General features: G+C 33.2%; 2 protein-coding genes across 2 annotated transcripts; one reads left to right on the top strand and one right to left on the bottom strand.

Moving 5' to 3' along the window:
• Positions 1-6,352: 6,352 nt before the first annotated feature.
• On the bottom strand, positions 6,353-7,204 carry LOC145574395 (uncharacterized). Its single transcript, XM_081632180.1, has one exon. The coding sequence runs from the start codon at positions 7,202-7,204 to the stop codon at positions 6,353-6,355; it is 852 nt and encodes a 283-aa protein (XP_081488306.1).
• A 6,868-nt stretch (positions 7,205-14,072) lies between these two features.
• Positions 14,073-15,353, top strand: LOC145574380 (uncharacterized). The gene has a single exon (XM_081632159.1). The coding sequence runs from the start codon at positions 14,073-14,075 to the stop codon at positions 15,351-15,353; it is 1,281 nt and encodes a 426-aa protein (XP_081488285.1).
• The last annotated feature ends 7,663 nt before the right edge of the window (positions 15,354-23,016 follow it).

The raw sequence follows: 23,016 nt of genomic DNA, 5'->3' as shown, positions 1-23,016 counted from the left end.
CTTTTGTTGTGAGGAGGGACCTTGACATCAGAATATGGCCATTGACTTTACTTTTCCGGTGTTGACCATCACTCACGTGGCACGTGATGTTTTAAAAAAAGTCATTTCGTTCATTTTTTCCCCATGTTTTCACATTTTCTCTCTTACTATCCCCAAATTTTCTCTCAAAATCCTTCTCTTTCCTTAAAATCAAGTGAAAAAAAAGAAGGAAAAGACATTTTTAAAACATCATGTGCATATTACATGATGGTCAATGTCGGAAAAGCGAAGTCGGCTGTCATATTCCAATGTCAAGGTCCCTCCTCACAACAAAAGTAACTTATAAAGACCTTTTTCACCACTTTGAACATATAAGACCCTTTTTCACAAAAAGTTAAACATATAAGTACTTTTTAGACAAATTTTCCTAAAAGGAATTTGAATACGATTTGAATTTTTGACTCTTTTTTATCTTTTTCGGTCGTTTTTCTCTATAAATAAGGCCGATTTCATACATTTTAATACACTAACAATCCCCCATAATCATTAATCTTTTCTCTTCTTTCTCTATGTTAAATTTTTTTTTTCTTTCTCTCTCTCTTGATTTCTAAGTCTTCCACACCTTTTTATAAAATACATCATTCCTCACTCACGAGATTTGAATATACTTAGCCAATCTCGAAGTTGACTTAGACTTCGACGTAAAAGGTTGATAGTTTTAAGGATTTGGTCTCAAATGTAATTTCAATTCATATTATTACAAATTTTTAATTAGATTTACTGTTTAATATTTTCATTGAATTTTCTAACGTGTGTATCCTTTTAGTAAAAAGAGGTACGAGACTTCAAAGTAAATAATTTAATAAATTAATTAATTATTATTCTTTTTATATATAAATCATGTTTAAATTATTTTGTTAATTCCTACTATCATGTTAGGATGTCTTTATTGTATTCTATTATCATGTTATGAAAAATCTTTGATATTTATTATTTAGTGACATGTTAGGATTTGTTATTAACCATGCTTGCAAACATTATTATGCTTTGATGTGATTAATATGATAATTATAATTATTGTGTCAATTTAAATGTATAATGTAACGTAATTTATTAATTAATGAATTGTTTTATGTTATTTGTTAATTAACGAATTATTTCACATTATTTATTAATTAACGAACAGTTTTATGTTTTTTTAATCATGAATATTTTCTATTATTTGTTAATTTATAAATATTTTTATATTATTTGTTAATTTACGAATAGTTTATATATAATTTATAAATGATTATATATTGCTTGATATATTATTGTAATTGCTTGATCACGCTCTCTCTTGTAAGTTTTAAGGGAATTTGTAATTGAAATCACACTTAATAAGATAATTAATAATTTAATTTTAGGCTAATTTGATTTTAATTCAAGTGATCGCTAATAATAGATTTATTTGTGCATTAATAATCAACCAATATAGATTAAACAGGTTTATGATTAAATTAATAATTATATGTTGATCGAAAAGACATACAAATATGAGAAGAACAAAGTAGAGGCCTATTTAGGACAGGTTTAACATCTGTTAGTTTGGATTTGTAGCTTCATTTTCGAATATCCAGTCATGGTTCAGGACCACTATGTAGTTAGCGATCTCTGTAATCTTGAATGGTTTATAAGTTCCTAAAACTTGTTGGCGACTCTTTTGCTCTAGCTTTTTTATCTTTGGATGCAACCATATTAAGTGTATGATCGCAGTGGGGATCAAATGTGGGATGTTTGAAATATTCTTTGCAATTATCAAATTACAGTTCTTCTATAAATCAAGTTAGAAATGCTTGTTGTAGGGGTGGTACGATGGCAATGGGTATACCTTCTACCTTTAAGGATCTTAGTCATCTTATTTTTGTTTTGACAATAGTGGGGTATTACGATGATATTGATGTCATCACCTCGTTTATAGTTTATAAACTTGATTCTTATTTTTCTGGTTATACACATCATAATATCGATAAAAATAACCGAGATGAAGATATAGATTGGTTTATTTATAGCAGTTGTAGAATATTGTAATCTCATGCGAAGGGAAATGAGGTTGGTTTTGATGTGGAATATACATTTGATGTTGTAAGTGAATTCAGAAATAATAATATGGGTGCTCAAACTATGTTAATACCACTCTATACATTGAAGTTTAAGAATGTAAAAAGTTATGTTTTTATGATTATATGTCATTTGTTTGCGGAGCCACTTAGGTTCATAGATTTTTATAAGTTGTTGCACATGATGTGTCGTTGGAAACCTTATATTTTGAACTAGGTGTTTTAATTTAGATGCTACTGCATTGGAAAAGTTATCGAGAAATATGATACATGACTCAAGGAATTCAAAATTTGTTATGATCTAAAGCGTTTAAATATGAATAATTTTAAATAAAAAATAACAATGTTGTTGAGAGAAAATCCATGGACATTGTATTTGTCTTTATTTTATGTATTAGTCTAATAGTCTATACTTTGTATTTATTTTGACTGTCTTATTTTCTTATTAATTTTATATATATATATATATATATATATATATATATATATATATATATATATATATATATATATATATATATATATATATATATATATATATATATATATATATATATATATATATATATATATATGTTATGTAGGTTAGATAAAGAGAGGGATCAGAAGGCGACAACCAATATAATTGGGGACTGGTTCATCAAAGGAGAATTTGATGAAACTTAAGTGCGATTTAGAATATCAACAATATCAAACAAAGAAAATGTTGATTTCTTCGGGCGGTCTACCAGTGGTTTATACTACTCCATATATACGTATTATGTGATTTTTAAATCTTATTTCACACCCATTACTACTTGCATGTAGTGGTTTTGTATCCGTAATTGAACTGGTTCTGTTTTGGTGCAAATTAGTTTTTAACCTAATCAAATTAAACTCAGCCTGAATATAAATTAACAATTTAACCCAATCAAATTCAACCCAACCAAAATTTAAATTAACAATTTAACTCAATTAAACATTCAACCCAAACAAATTCAACCCAGCTAAACTCAACCTGAATATAAATTAACAATTTAACCCAATCAAATTCAACCCAACCAAAATTTAAATTAACAATTTAACTCAATTAAACATTCAACCCAAACAAATTCAACCCAGCTAAATTCAAATGAACTGTCAAAATTCATCAACCCTCATTCAAACCCACCATTAGTTCCATTGACATCAACACTTTTTTTTTGTTAGTCCTCTACTTATCAATATCACCGTTGAAATTCATTACTTGAATTGTGAGTTTAATTCTATCAACCAAAAAGTGACTAGATTCATTTCTTCAATTGAGATTTTTATTTCGTCTTCCTCAAAAAACACCGACAACAAAATATGAACCAAATTTAGTTTCATTTTCTTCCTTCTTCCTTCGTCTTCTTCTTCTTGAACTAAAAGGTAATTTATTTTTTCTTTTTTTTTCCTTAATTAAAGTTAATTAGGGTTTTTGTTTTTGGTTTGGGGGGAAATAAGGGTAAATATTTTTGTTAATGAAAGTCTTTTTGGGTTAGGAAATAATAAAGCATTTAAATTCAAATTCACTTGTTAGGAAATAAATTTCATGTTAAATCCTTTATTAGTGTTTTTTATAGTAAGCAAGAATTCAGTTTGATTCACTTATTATTAGTTTATGCTCAAATAGCTATTAATTATTTCGTTTTGCATTTGTTGTGAATCTTCAAGTTGTTTTTGTTATTCATGTTCTACTTTTTTTTTTGAAATATTCATGTTTTACTTTACGCAATCAAAAAATTGATTGATTGTTCATGTTTTATAGTTATGTGATTGTGATCATAGGGTTTCAATTGTGAGTTTAGTCTTCTTTTTTGTAATGTAAGTTAATTTTTAGTCTTATTAGTTTTTGTGTGTATATTTCATTTGTGAAAGCTGATACCAAAGCTCAATTAAAAAACACAAAAGTGGAGAGAGAAAATGCGAAAAATGTGACTGTAAACCCTTCTTCTCTTTTCTGCGTTCTTTTTTTTATATGTATGAATTGATCATTGGTTCTTTTTTGGTTTGAATAATATGGGTGGTAACTTTTGTATTGTTTTGATTTAATTAAGTGTGAATTGATGAATTTTTATTGTGGGTTTTTTTTTATTCCAATGATGCTATAGATTTTGTAATTGTTGTTTAATTTGGGTGAAAAAGTTTGTAACTTGAAGGTTGATTGTTATACTTATTCATTATTTGACTTGTTTCATCAATTATTCTTGGTTTTACATTGGAAAAAGTATGTTTAATTTCTCTGTATTAGGGGCTTGAAATAGTGGATTGCATACAGAATCTAGTAATCATGTTGTTTTCTAAAGCTAGTACATTGCTTCTTTGCTAGTCAATGTTATTTATTAGATTAGATTATCAACAATGAAATATGTTACTTCCTCCATATTTATTTTACTGCACCATTTGGACTTTGACACTATTCACTTAATGTTCTTTGACCATTATTTGTGATTTAACCATTAGGAAAAAGGTAGTCATGAGAGATCTAGTTAGATTCGTCACGAAATCTTCTTTTCAAATATCAGATTTTTATAATTTTTACAAAAGTATAATAGAAGATATTAACAGCTAAAACAATGCATTGACAAGCGTGAAATCCCTCATGGTGCAATAAAAAAAGAACGGAGGAAGTATTAAAACCCAATGATATTTGTGTCATTTATGATGTTGTATTAGTGGTTGATGTGCCGCAGAGTCTAATACTCTTAACTTCTCCTCGATAGTGCTCGAAATCTGGTGTCAATGGCTATCGACATACTGAATGTAGCCCTCGAAGGCAGAAAATGATTTCTGCACTCCCACAGTTTATATCTGCACTCCAATTTACTTGAGAAAATTGAAATGGTGATGAAGGGAAATGAAGTTAGGAATTTAACAATGGGAGTGGGGAAATCACTTGCCCTCGAAGACTAGTCATAGATTAGAAGGAGGCTGATACTTGACATAAATGTTGCATCTATAGATATGCTGTAGGTAGTTGTCTTACTTTCAAGTCTTACATCTTTTATTTTCAAGTATGTCTTGCATGTAATTTGGTAAAACGTACATCACTAATTGGTAATGGCTAATCTTTGCTGGGCTTTTCAATGGATATTGACGTTTGTGATGTTTTCGATTAATTGCTAATGGACATATTAGGACTGTAATGCTTCGTATTTTTATAATATTTTATATATAAAATATTTATTTTATTTATAAATTAAAATTATTCATTTTATTTTAAATGAAGTAATTATTTAAATATAGATAACTGTGGATAAAATAATACTTCCTTCGTTTTTTTTTATTATTGCACAATACATGTTGGGTACACATTTTTTCGTAGTGGGAAAAATAAAGAGATAAGGGTAAAAATACAAAAAAAAAAAAAAAAAAAATCCATGCGAAGTAAACATAAAGTAGAGAATCACATGTTAAAAGTAAGGGTATATTGGATATTTGTAGTATGAACACCACATATTTTGTTTTTTAAATGGAAATGGTGCAATATTTGTGAAATTTCCTTAAAAGGCAAGTGGTGCAATAATAAAAGTATGGATGAAGTATAAGTTATTAATTGGGTATAAAGTATTTCAAATTAGATCAACATCACTAAAAGTATTGGACTAACTTGTTGTGAATAAAAGAGTTTTTAAGAGCCCAACAAGTTAACCCCAAAGGTGAATTTAAGGAGGACTAGAATTAGTAATGTAGGTTAATTGTGTAAATAAATGTTTTTGTTTTTAAAAGGGGATATAAGAGCACCAGCATCAATGAGTAAGCAACAATCCTTTCCCAATTTCTAACTCCTTTCCTCCACTTGACACATCACACTCTCTTTCTTCCACATCACTTCCCACTATCTCCATCATTTTACTTATCCTCTTTCTTAAATATTTTCAACATCAATGAGTATCCTTTCCCATATACTCTCTCCTATTTACATATACCCCACCATATATTTCTCTCCTATTTACACACTTAATTATTATTTTAGTTTGTAAAATATTATTATTATTATTATTATTAATCAAACAAAAATACGTCAACTAATACATTTTAACATTAATATAAAAAAATATTAACATACGAAATACATGAACTAAAAGACATAAATTAAAAATATGAAATACACGGATGAAAATAAGCAATGAAAATAACACACATAATTTAAAATTATTAAAATGCTAATTTTCAACCGAGCTCCCTGACCTTGCCCATAAATGCTCAACCAATTCGTTCTTTAATGCCTCATGAACTTGTCTATCGCGAATCTCCCCTCTTGAAGCTATCAATCAACTAAAATTATTATGATCATACTGCCCAGGAGTTACGTTAAATGTTGTTGCATTTCTAGTTGAGGACGACCCTGACATATTTTCAGTCTGTTCTTGGGAGAATTCAATTGGATCTTTATAATTTAAATATGTATCACGCTGGTCTCCAACTATCATGTTGTGGATGATGATGCAAGTCATCATGATTTTCCACATCAACTCTACACTCCCTGCCAAAGCAGGCTTCCTAATTATTGCAAATCGAGCTTGTAACACACCAAATGCACGCTCAACATCCTTTCTAGCACTCTCTTGACGTGTAGTGAACAATTTATCCTTTAAGGTTTGTGGGACTGCAATAGCGTCTATGAATGCCGACCATTTTGGACAAATCCCATCTGTGAGATAATATCCTTTGTTGTAATTATTTCCATTAACAGTGAACAGAACTTGTGGAGCACGATTATATATTATATCATCAAACACCGGAGAACGTTGAAGTACATTAATGTCGTTGCAGGATCCAACAGGCGTCCCAAAGAAGGCGTGCCAAATCCATAAATCTCTGGACGCAATCGCTTCTAAAATAACAGTCACCATTTTAGATCTTCCTTGATATATTCCTTTCCATCCAGCTGGACAATTTTTCCAGACCCAATGCATGCAATCAATGCTGCCCAACATGCCAGGGAAACCTCTATCCTCTCCTTCTCTAAGGAGGCGTTGGATATCTTCCAATGTTGGCTTGCGAAGGTACTCATTTGCAAATTGAGCTCCGTCGTCAAACTGTGCAAGACATTCTCTAGCAGTGCTTTCACCGAGCTTCAGATACTCATCTAGTTGATCAGCAGAACAACCATAAGCTAACATACGTATGGCTGCTGTTCATTTCTGAAGGGGTGAAGCACCAAGACGCGTGGTAGCATCTGGGTGTTGTTGGAAGTAACGGTTAGTTGCACTTAATGTGTTGACAACGCAAAGGAAAAGGGGTCTTCGCATACGAAACCTCCTTCTAAATGTGGTTTCATCGTATACTGGTTGGTCACTAAAGTAATTTGAAACTAAATTGTCGTGAGCTGCTTCACAATTTCTCGGCACAGTTACTCTTCGTTTTCTTTGATGTTTTTGTTCATTTTACTGGACTGAATTGTTTACGGCTACAAGTATTGCATTTGCATTACTTGTAATCGATGACTCTCGTTGATAAAATTCATGACCATTTGATCATAGATTTCATCATTTGAACTTGAAGACGAAGAAAAAGAGCTTGAAGAGTTTGAATCGAAATTCATATTATGTTTATTACCAAACAATATTTGAAATAGAAGGTTTTGAGGTTTTTTTTTTTTTTTTTTTTTTTTTTTTTTTTTTTTTTTTGTTTTTTTTTAACGCTAAAGGGAAAAAAGGTTGATATTGATAGATGTAATGTTATTGGGAGTAATATTATGAATTTTATAGATAAAAATAGGATAAGGTTAGTCAGATGATAAGATTTCTCCCAAGGATATGTGGTCATAAAACAAAGGATGTCAGAAGATAAGATTTTAGTTAGATGAAATGTCATGGGAGCAATCTAATAATTATCTAGACAAAAAACGATAAGGTTAGTTAGAAGATTAGATTTCAGATAATGATATGTGGTCATAAAACAAAGGATGTCAGAAAATGTTGTTTCAAAGAATACTACAAGAAGGGGGGGGTTGAATTGTAGTATGAGAGATTAGCCAAACTTTTTGCGGAATTAAAATTAAGTTAGCTAAAGGAACTGAAAGATTAACTATAGGAACTAAAGAATGCAAGAGAGATTTTACGTGGAAAACTCCTTGGCCCTAACAAGGAGAAAAACCACGACCACTTGGGATTTTGGGAAAATAATCTTCACTATAATAGGGCAAAATGATCCTATTACAAGCTAAAGACTCAAACTCAAGTTCCTCTACGAACTTGAGACCCTGAGGAACAAGTCACCCAACTTGTTACTCTTCTCTTCTCTTTCTCTCTTCTCACTTCTCTATTCTCTCTTCTCGCTTCTCTGTTCTCTCTTCTCTTTCTCTTCTCTTTCTCTTCTCTTTCTCACTTCTCTTTCTCATACACAAACGTTCACTCAAACTTCCCCATTCCCAAAATTACAACTCAAAGGAAAAACAAACTCTAGTATAAGAACATTAAGAACATTCTAATGAACTTGTGTGGAATTGACACTTGACTCGATTTGAAGCTTGAAAACTTATGTGAGCAAGGGTGAGTTTTTCCAACAGAAATTAATGGCTATTAATAGATCAATAAACGCTTTGGAAAATCCTCTTTGTGCAGCAATTTCATTACGCCACTACTCCAACCCACTAAGAAGATCATGTTCCTAAAATAAAGGAAACATGAACTCCTCAATGTGCAAGACCATGACTTGAAGAAAATCATGGAGGAGTAGGCCGCAAGTTTTTAGAAAACGTGGGAGATTTTATTTGCAGAAGATATTTTTAGAAAATCAGAATTAAGGAATAAAATAAAATCTTTTTAATTTGAGAAAAAGATAAACGTTTAAATGATAACAGTTTTCCTAAAAACTAGCATGCACATATTTTATCTTTTAGACCAATTCCACACAGATTTTTCGAGTGCCATTTAATATCTTATACTTACATAAATCCCAAAATATAAAAATATATTTAGTCTTCATGTTCTCTGATGAAGCTTCTACTCCGAGGCTTCTGTTCCTTGGGAGGAACTTCTCTTCTCTGATGAGGCTTCTTCTCCGAAGCTCTGTTCCCCGAGGGAACCTTCTCTTCTCCAGTCTTCATTTTTGAAGCGCCAACTCCTGTGAGGGAACTCTTCTATATGGCTAGCTCTGCTTCTGGCCTTCTTGTTCCTCATGGTAGTTTTACAAGACACTTCATTCTCCTAGTCTTTGTAACCGAGTACACACTTAAACAATCAAGCACTTATTAGTTTGTAAGTAAGTGAGGTTGTGTCATCATCAAAATCATTAAGTCCAACAGAAAATAAGATTTGGTTTAGATGAAATGTCGTGGGAGCAATCTGATAAATTATCTAGACAAAAAACGATAAGGTTAGTCAGAAGATTAGATTTTAGATAATGATATGTGATCATAAAACAAAGGATGTCAGAAGATAAGATTTTGGTTAGATGAAATGTCATGGGTAGAAATCTTACACATTATCACAATAATATAAAGTAACATTAACAGACTTGAACTCAATTTAGTAAATATAAAGTTCATATTAATACATAGAAATTACATTCATATTAAAAAGGTACATTGACAATAATTCTGCAAAGTTACAATAATAATAAAACATACAACTCATAGTTGTAATAACAAATCATGATTACTCGGTACAATCAGACAAATTAAATCAAATCAAATAAAAAATCTACTACTGAATTCATCTCTAAGTTTCTTATACATTTCTTATTCAACTTCATGAAGAACATGCTTCTACATTAATCTTTCTAACATTCTAAACTTCATGGACTCATCCTTTTGCCTTTTCTTTTCTTCAACTTGTGCTTTTTAAATTTAATCTCTTTCCTTCAACTGATCCAGAAGTCGCCCACCCAAATTGTAGACACCCAAATGTGTATCCCCAAAAACAAACCCAGTGATGAATACCTTTCATGTCATTTGATTATCGAACAAAGCGAAAGTGTGAAAAGTCTAGTGATGAGTATGTTTTTATTAAAATATCTCTTCTTTCTGTTTTTGAAAATATTTCTTTTCTTACCTTATTTATAAAAAACGTGCATTCCAGTTTAGTTTTGTCCATGATAAGGGACCAATAATAATTTATTTGGATATGTCTTGAAAAGACCTTTCCAACGATATATTATAAGCCCAATTCCGATGAATAATGAGGAAGTTATGGCCAAAATACTAAACTGGGCCCGGTTTAGTTTTTATATGCGGCCCAATGATCTAGAGGAGGGCCTATTATTAATTATCATTCCTAAAGCTATTAGGATTGATTATATTCTTCTATAATATTCTAGAAGGTTCTCTTAAGTCCTAATGGAGTTAGGATTGATAATTATGTTTCAAAGAGTTTTAAATTGAATAAAACTACTCCTTTTTAGAATCCTTGTTTTGTACGAAGTGGAATATATTCAGATTTTATTTTCATGCCGCATAATATTTATCCAAATTTTATATGGTTGGATAGATATTGAAATTATCTTTCCAATGATATTTTATAATATTAAATCCGAGCTATAACGGAAAAGATATGAATGAGATATGAAACCCTATCAAAAATTGACACCCTTCCACTATTTCGACCATATCTTTTTATCTAAAAAAGATTTTAATTTGATTCTAATTGAGTTGGAAAGTAGAATTCAAGATCTTTCCAACGATATATTATATGACTTATTTGGACTTCTGGATCAAAAGATATGATAAAAACAAAATCCGCAAAAACTATTTTCCAGCGTTTAACTACAGAACCAGCGCCTGTGGCGTCTGGCGCTAGAGTCCAGCGTTTGGCGCAACGCGCGTGTTTGACAATGCGATTGTGTTTTATTCTTTTCGAAACTCTGATTCGTTTTTTTTATCACATCAGGCTGATTTTCCCTATAAATAGCCTCCTAAAACCTCCGTTTTCAATCATCAATTCTTCTCATGATCAATTCTCTCTAATTCTCTCTTATCACCAACTCTTATCAAGAATCTCTTGATTACTCTATCTCTCTCTCTTTTCTAAACTAGACTTTTGCATACAAAATTCCGCATTCACAAGATCTAGACACACCTAACATAGTTTGAAGTTGCATTCGCCCTAGACGTGAAAGGTTTGATTTATGAGGGTTTGGTCCCAAATCTAGTCTAAACTTTCTTAATCTCTATTTCAATTATTTGATTTAATTGTTTTATTATTATTTTCCTTGAAGCTACTACCTTGTGTATTTTGTTATTAGAAAAGATACGAGGCATCCAAGTAAGTACTTTAAATGATTTATCGTTATTATGATATAGAAATCATGTCTAGGTTGTTATTTTGATTCCTAGTATCATGTTAGGATGTTTTTCTTAATTTGATGTTTAGAATGACAACAATAAGTTCCTAATATCATGTTTAGGGTAGCAACTATAATTTCTAATATCAAATATGACAATTGTGATTCCTGTGATGTTTTATTCTTGTTCTAATATTTATGATAGTATCATGTTAAGGCTATATATTTGATCTTTGATGTTTAGTGACATGCTAGGGTTTGTTATTAATCTTGTTAGTATCATCCCTAGGATCTTGCTATTAGTATTATGCTTTAACATGATTATGCTGATTATGATTATGATTATTGTTGTGTCGAATTATATACTTTAACGTAATTTGTTAATTTACGAATTATTTCATGTTATTTGTTAATTGACGGATAACTTATATATAATTTGTTAATATCATGTTGCTTGATGTATATTTATTGTTATTGCTTGATCATGCCTTTTATGCATGTTTAAAGGAAATTTGTACTTGTAATAACGCTTAATAAGATAATTAATAATCTTGTTTAGGTTAATATGATTATAATTCAAGTGATCGCCAATAATAGTTTTATTTGTGCATTAATATTCAACCAACATAGATAAACAGGTTTAGGGTTAATCCTATTGATTGCATGTTAGTCAGAAAGCGCACATGAATACGATCAGAATAAAGTAGAGGCCTATTATTAGGGCAGGTTCAATCTTTTTTAAGATTAGTGAGGTAAATAAGTTGGTTGTTGCTAATAATATTAAGGTTATAGCTCCTCTTGAAACTAGAGTTAAACCTAAAAATAAAGAGAAAGTTATGAAGAAATTAGGCAGACATTGGAGTTGGGAAACTAATTATTCTTTTTGTGATAGAGGCAGGATTTGGTTGGGTTGGCAATCTAGTAGTATTGGAGTTACTATTCTTTTTGTTTCTGAGCAGGTGATCCATTGTGAGGTTGTGGATAATGTACATAACAATACCTTTTTCTTTTCTACTGTCTATGGTTTGCACACAATTGATACTAGGAAACAACTTTGGATTGACTTAAGGAATATTCAGAACATGATAGGTGCAGTTCCTTGGCTGATTTCAGGTGATTTTAACTCTATGCTCCATATTTCTGATAGAATTAATGGAGCTGCTGTTTCTATGGCTGAAATTAAGGATTTTGCTGAGTGTATTGCTGACTGTAATCTTTCTGAATTGAAAAGTGCTGGTCACTTCTTCTCTTGGCACAAGGGAGGTGTGATGACTAGCACTGCTAGTAGAATTGACTGGTGTTTGGGTAATAGTAATTGGATGCTAGATAAAGGTGATGTTGTTGCTTATTATTTAAACCCGTCTATCTCTGATCATAGTCCAATTTTAGTTACTCTTTCTGCTGATTCTCATGGTGGTGGTAGACCCTTCAGATTTTTCAATTATCTTGTCCATCATAAAGATTTCTTACCTTTCATTGAAGACTGCTGGAAGAAGGATGTTCAGGGGACTGCTATGTTCACTCTCTGGTCTAAGCTGAAAAAGGTGAAAGTGGTGCTTAAAACTTTACATTCTGAAGAGTTCAAGAGCATTCATGATAAAATCGATAATGCTAGAATAAAGCTTGCTAATGTTCAGAATAAGTTACAAGTTGATATTCATGACTCTGAGCTTTGGCAGATGGAACATCAGTGTATTGGTGATCTTAAGAAGTGGCTTAAAGTTGAAGAAACTGCTCTGAGACAGAAGTCTAGGATTCAATGGCTGCATATTGGTGACTCAAATCACAAATTCTTTTATTCTTCAGTCAAGGAGAGACATAGGATAAATCGAATTTCTCTTTTGTATAATGATCTAAATGAGAAACTTGTTTCTCATGATGATATTCAACAAGAAATTTTGCAGTTTTATGGGAAGCTTCTTGGTTCTTGTGCTCCTCAGCTTCCAATGATTGATCTTTCTATTATGAGAAATGGTTCCAGATTGTCTGTTGCTCATAGAACTCTTCTCTGTCAACCTATTACAGATACTGAAATTGAAGCAGCTTTAAAGGAAATTGATGATAGTAAAGCTCCAGGCTTAGATGGGCTAAATGCTGTATTTTTCAAGCATACTTGGTCTATTCTTAAGACTGACATTTGCAAGGCAGTCAAGGAATTCTTTGAGAGTAAGCATCTGTTGAGGCAGGTTAATATTACTTCAGTGACTCTGGTTCTTAAAGTTCCCAACCCTTCAAGAGTTAAGGACTTTAGGCCTATTGCATGTTGCACAATTATTTACAAAATCATTTCCAAATTTTTGACAGCTAGAATGCAGCAAGTGGTTCATACAGTGGTAAGTGAATGTCAAGCTGGGTTTATCCCGGGAAGACATATTTCAGATAACATTCTTTTATCCACTGAGCTTATTAAGGGCTATACTAGAAAGCATATTTCTCCTAGATGTATGATTAAGGTAGACCTTAAAAAAGCATATGATTCTGTTGAATGGGGCTTCCTGAGGAGTGATATGCAAGAATTGGGCTTCCCTGAGCTTTTTTTGGAGTGGATTTTTGCTTGTTTGAGCTTTGTTTCTTATAGTATTCTTATTAATGGGAAACCTAGTCCCCCTTTTTTTAGCAAAAAAAGGATTAAGACAAGGCGATCCTCTTTCTCCTTATCTCTTTGCCATAGGTATGGAGTATCTCTCAAGGAACATGACTCATCTAAAGAGCAATCCCGATTTCAATTTTCATCCCAAGTGTGAAAAGCTTGGTATCACTCATCTAATGTTTGCAGACGATCTTCTCATGTTTTGTAGAGCTGACTGTATTTCTGCTGAGCTGCTTCTGCTTGCTTTTAAAAAAATTTCTTGCTCTTCTGGTCTTGAGGCTAATTTGGACAAAAGCAATGTGTATATTGGAGGTGTTGACCTGTCTATACAACAACAAATTATTGATAGCCTTAAGATTCCTAAAGGTTCTTTTCCCTTTAGGTATCTTGGGGTTCCTCTTGCCACCAATAAACTTTCCTATGCTGATTGTAAGCCCCTCATTGATAAGGTTCTCTTAAGAGCCAAATCTTGGACTGCTAGATTCTTATCCTATGCTGGAAGACTTCAACTGGTAAAAGTAATTTTGCTGAGTCTTCAATCGTTTTGGTGTCAAATCTTTATTATCCCTAAAAAGGCTATTAAAGAAATTCAAAGATACTGCAGGATCTTTCTATGGATTGGTAGCACTGATGCCTCAAAGAAGGCCTTAGTTTCCTGGCATCAGCTCTGCTTGCCAAAGGTTGCTGGGGGTTGGAATGTGAAGGATATGGAGCTGTGGAATAAAGCTGCTATGTGTAAGCTCTTATGGGCTATTTCATGCAAAAAAGATAAGCTCTGGGTCAGGTGGGTTGATGCTTATTATATCAGAGGCAGGAATTTAGATGATGTGCATTGTCAAGCTATGTCTTGGGCTTTGAAGAAAATTTTTGACTGCATGAATCTGATCAAGAATGCTGGTGGCTGGGACAATTTTATCAAAGGGGGTTGCTTTTCTATTAAGATTATGTATAAGTTTCTCCATGGTATTCATGATAAAGTCAGCTGGAGCAGGGTAATTTGCAATAATCAGGCTTCTCCACGTAGTTTATTTATTGCTTGGCTGGCTATTTGTAATAGACTGCCTACCCTAGATAGACTCTCTGCTTGGGGAATTACTTCTGATACTATGTGCAAGTTGTGTGGTAATGTTGCTGAGTCTATAGATCATTTGTTCTTCAAATGTACTTTTTCTGCTCAGATTTGGGGTGCTGTGCTTCAGATTTTGCATTGCCAGAGAAATCCTGGCTCCTTTGATTCAGAGTTGCTTTGGGCTACCAAGTGTGGTAAGAAAGGGACTCCTAAACATAAGCTGTTCTTAATGTTTTTTGCTGAGAGCATTTATGCGATTTGGATCCAGAGGAATGAAGTGGTTTTTAATCAACATCATAGGTCTGCTGATGCATTGATGAGAGAAATTTCCTTTAAAGTAGCTTCCAGATGTAATGATAGGCAATGTGAGATCCTTATTGTAAAGTGAGTTTGTAGGCTTCTTTGTTGGTGTTTTGGCTGCTAGCTTTTGCTAGTTTTTGGTGTATTCCTGTTCTCTTGGTGATTAATAAAATTTTTAATTGCCAAAAAAAAAAAAAAAAAATCTTTTTTAGGTTGGATTTGTACTTTCATCCCCGAACTACCAGTCATGGTTCTAGACCTATTGGAGTTAACGATCTCCTGGATCGTTAAGGGTTGTAACCTTCACCTCGTGAATGGTTTACAAGTTTCTAAAACCTTTTGGCAACTCTTTTGCTCTATCTTCTTCCCCTTTGGACGCCACCATGCTTAAGTGTATGATCACAGTGGGGTTAAAGTTTGGGGTAATGCTTGAAATATTCCCTACACAAATCATTCAACTTATCACCAACTTCGTTAAAGTTTGTGTTTAACGCTTCAAGATTTATACTTGAAGGTGAATTAGTAGATGCTTTCCCTTTCATCTTTGTTTGTTTTATGCCAGCAGGTCTTTTTACCTCTTCCTCTAACCTCGGATAGTGAATCAGGTTGTGATCTTTTACCGCTTCCCCCACTTTTGGTTGACATTTGTTGGCCACCGTGTAACATATTCGAGATCTTTGGCCAAAGATGGATTCCATTTCGGATATTTTCTCTATTCCTCAAAACAGTGCAATAAACAAAACATCTTGTTGTTAGTTGCGTAATAATCTTCGTGAGCAAATTTCTCCAAATTTTGCTCGGTCTCACCACTACCCTTGGTTTGATAATGATACCCATATGCATCTACCCATTTACTACAATGTGAATTGATATGATCCCAGCGATTTTGCATAGATTTAATGTTTCTTACCTTTATTTCATCGGGTTTTTCTATTCTAGAACGTTTGTAGCGGTTATAGATGTCAACCCATAACCCACTTCTCTTTGTCTTCGTTCTACTCACTACATCACCTCCTGCGTTTATGTAGGCCGATAGAAGTGCTTTGTCTTCAGCTATGCTCCATGATTGGTTTTTCCTTTACCCGGCGGTGTTGACATTTTGTTCGGAAACAATTTCGACATCAACATCGTTAATGTCTTCTAGATGTTGTGCCCCCACTAATTGTTCCACATGTTCATTACCACTCTCTTCTATTGGATTTGCATTGCTACCACCAAAACCTCCCGGTGATTGATCCATGTTCTAAGTGAAATGTTCAGAAATGGGAAAACCCGGCATATTACCAAGAGATTGTTGAGATGACGAACTACTTTGAGGAAAAGGGAAAGAAGGTTGACATTGTGGAATATTGTTGACATTTATTGGTCTTGATTGACTATTAAACCATTGCAAAGCAGCTTGAAAATGAGGATTACTCAATAAATTTGGGTCAAAAGGAGGATTATTTTGATTATATTAAAAATTTGGATTATTTAGAAAATTCATATTATTCCCGTTATTTGAATTATTACGATCCATATGAAGGATATTTGAAATTGGAAGTGAAATTTGTGAAAAAAAAATTTGTTTGACTGATATTAGATGTTTTCGACAATAGATGAGATTAATGGGGAAAAATGCAAAAAATGAAAGTGTGTGAAAATATGGAAAAATAATACTCATTTTATACAGAAATTTTTTTTATGACCGTTGGTGTTTTTGGTTTTCTGAAATAAGTTAGCGTTAACAAGTTATAGCCGTTTTAGAGATTTAAGTCACAAAAAATACGTGACCTCTAAAGTTGTGACAAGTGTCACAACATCACTTGTGCATGCTTTTCCATTTGACAGTTGCTCTTTGACGTTGGTTTGGCTTGTTGCTTCCAACGGTTACTTTTCCCTTTTTTTTCTTTTTCTTTTGTTTGCTTTGGCACGTGGGTCGAGACATTGTTTACTTTCCACAGAAAGGAAATACTACTTTCCTAATCAAAAGAGGATCCTTTTAGCTAATCTAGCATTCAGGAGGAATCTAAAAAGTAGATAAAAGGATGGCTAAAAGGAGAGTAATCCTCTCCATTGCTGGTGCTCTAAGTACCCAAAAACTTAGGGATTTCACACTCAAAAATCAATTGTCAAATTTTACAAAAACCCAAGCCTTTTCTCACTAGTAGAAAATAAGTGATGGGAAGCCCCAAATGGCAAGCGGTTTTAAAAATCCGCTTGCCATTTACCTAATTTTTTTTTTAATAAACCTGTAATATTAAATGGCAAGCGGTTTGGGGTTGAACCGCTTGCCAATATATATAATGACAAGCGGTTTGGGTTGAACCGCTTGCCATTAGATATATTGGCAAGCGGTTCAACCCCAAACCGCTTGCCATTTAAAAAAAAAGCGGGATTACAATTTACAAACCCTAAGCCCATTATATCCCTCTCACGGCCTCTCTCTCCTCTCTCCCCTTTCGCCCCTATTCTAGCTCAGTTTGCTCTCTCTCCTCTCATTCACTCCCTCACTTCTCTTTCCTCTCACACCTCCATTGTCACGCCATCTTCTCATCTCTCCTTTCTCCATCTCCTTCTCTTTCTCTCTCATATCTTTCTTTCCTTTCTTAGTGAAATCCGGTGGTAGTCCGGTGGGTTTTCGACCCAATTCGAGCATGGATTTTCGAACCAATTCGTGTGGGTTAAACGGTGGTAGTCCGGTGGTGGTGCGTGTGTGGGTTTTTATGGTCGAATTCGACAATAAAAACTCTAGATCTAGAGTTTTTATGGTCGAATTTGACCCATTATACCCAAATTTAAAGCCAATTTTGATTTTTTTTTTGTGGTATTCAAGGTATTTCCATTTTTTTTTAATCTTATTCTTTTTTTTGTTTTTTCAGGTTTTTTTTTTAATTTTATTGTGATGGGTGGTTGAATTGGTTTGTTTAGGTCGATTTGTTGTTGGTGGGGGTCGTGGTGGATGGTGGTGTTGGCAGGTGTTCTCGTGTTGGTGGGGGTTGTTGTGGGTGGACGGGTGATGGTGCTGGCCGCTTTTCTGGTGTTGGTGGGGGTCGTGGTGGGTAAGTGGCTGGGGGTCGTGGTGCTGGTGGTGGTGGTTGGTGGCTGTTGGTTGGTGGTGTAGGGTGGTGGCTGGTGGCTAGTGGTGTGGTGGCTGGCGGCTGGTGGTGTGGGGTGGTTAATTTATTGTTGAAAATCAGAAATTGTAATTTTTTTTTGTTAATTTATTTTTTGTTGTTGTTGAAAATCAGAAATTGTAATATTACAACAATTAATTAATAAAAATATTAATGTTTTTATATATATTTTTTATTATGTATCAATTTAAGTGAAAAAACCAATTTTTTATTTTTTTTTATTTTTAATACCCCTAATGGGCAGCGGTTTGGCGCCAAAAACGCTGCCCTTTCACTACAATTGGCAAGCAGTTCTGAACCGCTTGCAATTTTAAAGACCAATTGGCAAGCCCCCTAAGGGCATGCGGTGCAGAACCGTTTCCCATTAGGGGGTTTGAACCGCTTGCCATTACTTACTTTCTACTAGTGTCTCTTATTTTTCTCTCTCTCCTATTTTTTTCTTTTTCATCGTCCTTCTCCACACCTCTCTCTCCTCTTTTCCACGCGCCACTGGCGTCACTAGCGGCCAGAAGCAACACCTAGATCCCAGCCATGTCCTCTTCTCTCATCTCCTTGATTTGGTATTAAGAAAAAAAAACTATTTCTCTTATTTTAAATTTCTAAGCTTGTTTTAATTAATTCAATGCATGACTTTAATTATATTTTGAAGTGGATTTTGGGTATTTGATGTTGTTAATTTATTGTTACAACTTTCAGATTTTAATTAAATAAAAACCTTAATTTACAAACCTTAGAATTTGGGAATTTAATGTTTATAATTAGGTTTAAATTATGGGTTGTCGTGGTTGTTAAATTAGCGGTTAAAACATGTTATTAATGAGTTTTAAGCCCTAAATTAATGATGAAATTCAATTGTACACACTATTTTTTAATTATTATGTTAGGGTTTGATTACTTAAAAAAGGAAAAAGGTTCTTAATGATTTAAATATGATTCTCTGGTTAAGTAATGATGTTTTATCTTAAATAAGTATGCTGGAATTTTATTCAAGTTAAGAAAACTGAGTCTTATTGAAAGAGTTTTAAGTTCCCATTTGAACCATTATATTGGGTTAATTAGTGAGGTTTAAAGTATATTATAATTGATGGAAATTTGTTAGAATAGTGGATTAATTATGGTTATGTTTTTTTTATTTGTAGAAATTTTGAGCTAGGTGATTTCTAACGAGTGTGGCCGAGTTTAGGCATTATTCAAGGTGCATATGCACATAAGAATATTTGTGTATGCGTAGTTCATGCTAGAAATGTAAAGTATGTATTAAGTGATAAATTATTAGTATGTTTGGTTGATTAAATACTTAGATTTGATGTTAATTGAACATGAATTATAATGCAATTCAAGCATGAGAACGTGTTAATTGAGGCATGATAGAAGTTGAACATGTGAGAATCATGGAAGTATTTTTTATTATCAAGTATCAAGAAAACATGAATATAACAACCAAGACTTATATAAGTTTAAAATAACTAAAGTTAGAATTATTGATCTTGATTCATGATTTTATTTCTCACCCATATATTATTGGATTTGAGTCAAGAAGTTAGTTTATTTATTTACTCACTCATATAAGTTGAAATTGAGTCAAGGAAGTCTATTAGTGCATCTTACGCACCAAGGTAGTAATAGTGCAACTTTGTGCACAAAACTAGGCAAGGAAACTTAATTAAAATAAATAGTGTTTGCTCACTAATTAAATTGAGGTATGTGTTGATGGTTGTTATTATGTTTATTCTTCATTCATCACTCTTGGAACGTATACACCTAGAGTATGAACATATGGGGGGTTATGAGGTTTTACATTTAACCATAGCCTCTATAGGGGTACTAGACACTGTACTTACTTTCTTATTGACATTGTTGTTGTTATTGTTGTTGTTGTTGTTTTGGGAGTTTTGGGTGTATTCTGGTCCCTCGGGAGAGTTACATCACCAAGACTAGTCTCACGCAGTCTGTACCTGCAAAACACGAAAACTCCGGTTGGTTGGAGCTCCGCCTCCGACGATCAAGTTAGTATTGGTCGTAAAAGATGAAAAAAGTTGCAAAAAAGGTAAAAGTGAGTTCTTCTCGGATTCCAAGATAAAGTGTTTTCTATGACGTGAGAGAATGTAGGTATGTTGTAATAATTGAATGTGTCCCGAAAATGGGGGAAATCTTCCTATTTATAGGGTCGTTGGAAAATGTGCCTTTCATTAGGTCAGGATGACCTATGGAGAGTGGTCCACGTTGGGCCTCTCCGAGAATGACACGTGTCCCTCTCTAATTGGGCCACGTCTCTAGGGTATTTTACCCTAAACATTTGCCCCTTACAAGGGTGACGTGGCAGGCCACGAGGCGCCTGTGACACGCGTCCCCCTGTAAGAGGTGAACAGTAATAAACAGTTTACCTTTGGTTAAAGTGACAGGGATGCCCCTGTTTTAACCCTTCTATATATAGGGTTTTACCCCCCTTTTTCCTTATGGTTGACTCATTTACAAGTCAAGAATAGAAAGATAGAAATTTTTCTAGAGAGAGTTACTCTGTTACCTCCTGTAGTTGTTTTCTAGAAATTTTTCCGTCTGCAACTTGCGTGGACACAACCGGTCACAACATACGGCATTTTTCAGAATCTCAACAATGGTGACCGCCTCTCCTGTTCTCAATTTTTTCAAACTTTTATCGCTTGTATATATAGATTTTCAAATAAAATGGATTCTTCAACGACACACAAGACACAGCCTAGGATAATCAGCCGGTCTCCTGGTAAGACTGTGTCTAAGACTGGGGGTGCCGTCTCTGGACATTTGGACCTTCTTTGCTCATCTTCAAATCCCTCCGTCTTTGTGTCTATGAAGGAATCTATGGCTAGAGTAAAACAGACGGCTACCTGTAGGGAATATTTCAAGCATCATCCCTAGCTTGAACCCCACTGTGACCATACACTAAAGTACGGTGGCGTCCTAAGGGAAAGAAGTTAGAGCAAAAGAGTCGCCAACAAGTTTTAGGAGCTTGTAAACCGTTCACAGGGTGAAGGTTACACCCCTTAACGATCCAGGAGATCGTCAACTCCAATAGGTATGGAACCATGACTGGTGTTCGGGGATGAAGGTACAAATCCAACCTAAAAGAGATTGAACCTGCCCTAATAATAGGCCTCTACTTTATTCTGATCGTATTCATGTGCGCTTTCTGACTAACATACAATCATTAGGTTTACCCCTAAACCTGTTTAATCTATGTTGGTTGAATATTAATGCACAAATAAAACTATTATTGACGATCACTTGAATTATAATCATATTAACCCTAAACAAGATTATTAATTATCTTATTAAGCGTGATTACAAGTACCAATTCCCTTTAAACATGCATAAAAGGCGTGATCAAGCAATAACAATAATAAATAATCAATAATAATCATAATAATAATCATAAGAATAATAATCATAATAAAAATCATAATCATGTTAACAATCATAATGATTAAAATAATCATGTTAAATCATAATAATAGCAAGATCCTAGGCATGATACTAACAAGCTTGTTACTAAACAATAAAGATCAAATATATAGCCCTAACATGATACTAACATGATATTAGGAAGAAAATAGGAAGCATCGCAGGAAACACAATTGTCATATTTGATATTAGAAATTATAGTTGTTACCCAAAACATGATACTAGGAAGATCAAAACACCCTAACATGACACTAGGAATCATAATAATAACCTAGAAATAATTTCTATATCATAATATCATAAATCAATTAAAGCACTTACTTGGATGCCTCGTACCTCTTTCTAATAACAAAATACACGCGTTAATAACTTCAAGGAAAATATAAAACAATTAAATTAAATAATAATTGAAAGAGAGATTAGGGACCAAACCCTAAGAAATTAAAACCTTTCACGTCTAGGGCGAAGGCAACTTCGAACTTGGCTAGGTGTTTCTAGATCTTGTGAATGCGGAATTTTGTAGAGAAAAAAACTAGTTTAGAAAAACGAGAGAGAGAATAAGCTTTTGCTTAGAGAGAGAAGAGAATTAGAGAGTTGTTAATTATTGATGAGAATTGATGATTTTTGATGATTGAAAACAGAGGTTTTAGGAGGCTATTTATAGAGAAAATCAGCCAAACGAATAGAAAAACAAATCAGAGTTTCGACGAGGATAAAACAGGTTAGCGCCAAGCGCTGAACATTAGCGCCAGGCGCCAAGCTATAAGATTTTTATAGTCCATGCACATTAGATTTGAGTTTATGTTGTGATAACCTTATGGTTATGTTATTTGCAAGGTGTTTTGTGATTGAACTTTGAAAGTGTGAAGTATTGATTGATAATCGGAATCAAGGTTCTTGAGGTTCTTTTTGTGTGGTTTTGCTAGCAAGGATCAAGGTACGTTTAGGTGGCTAGATACCTTTGAAAGTGATTGGTTTGAATAACATGTTATATATATATGATTTGATTGGTGATTGAATTAAATTGATTTGAATTATGAATTCGAAATAAATTATGTTTGGAGGTATTGATTTTAATATTTGTTTCAATAAAAGAATTTTGAATGATTGATTTTTAAATCATGTTTTGAATTACTTATTATGTTTAAATAAAGGAATTGATTTTAAAAGGTTTGTTGAATTAAATAAAGGTTTTTC

The sequence above is a fragment of the Chenopodium album genome, chromosome 2 (assembly GCF_948465745.1).
Source record: "Chenopodium album chromosome 2, dcCheAlbu1.1, whole genome shotgun sequence".
NCBI classification, from domain to species: domain Eukaryota; kingdom Viridiplantae; phylum Streptophyta; class Magnoliopsida; order Caryophyllales; family Amaranthaceae; genus Chenopodium; species Chenopodium album.
Note: the sequence above shows the minus strand (reverse complement) of the source record. Positions and strands in the feature narration are given on the sequence as shown.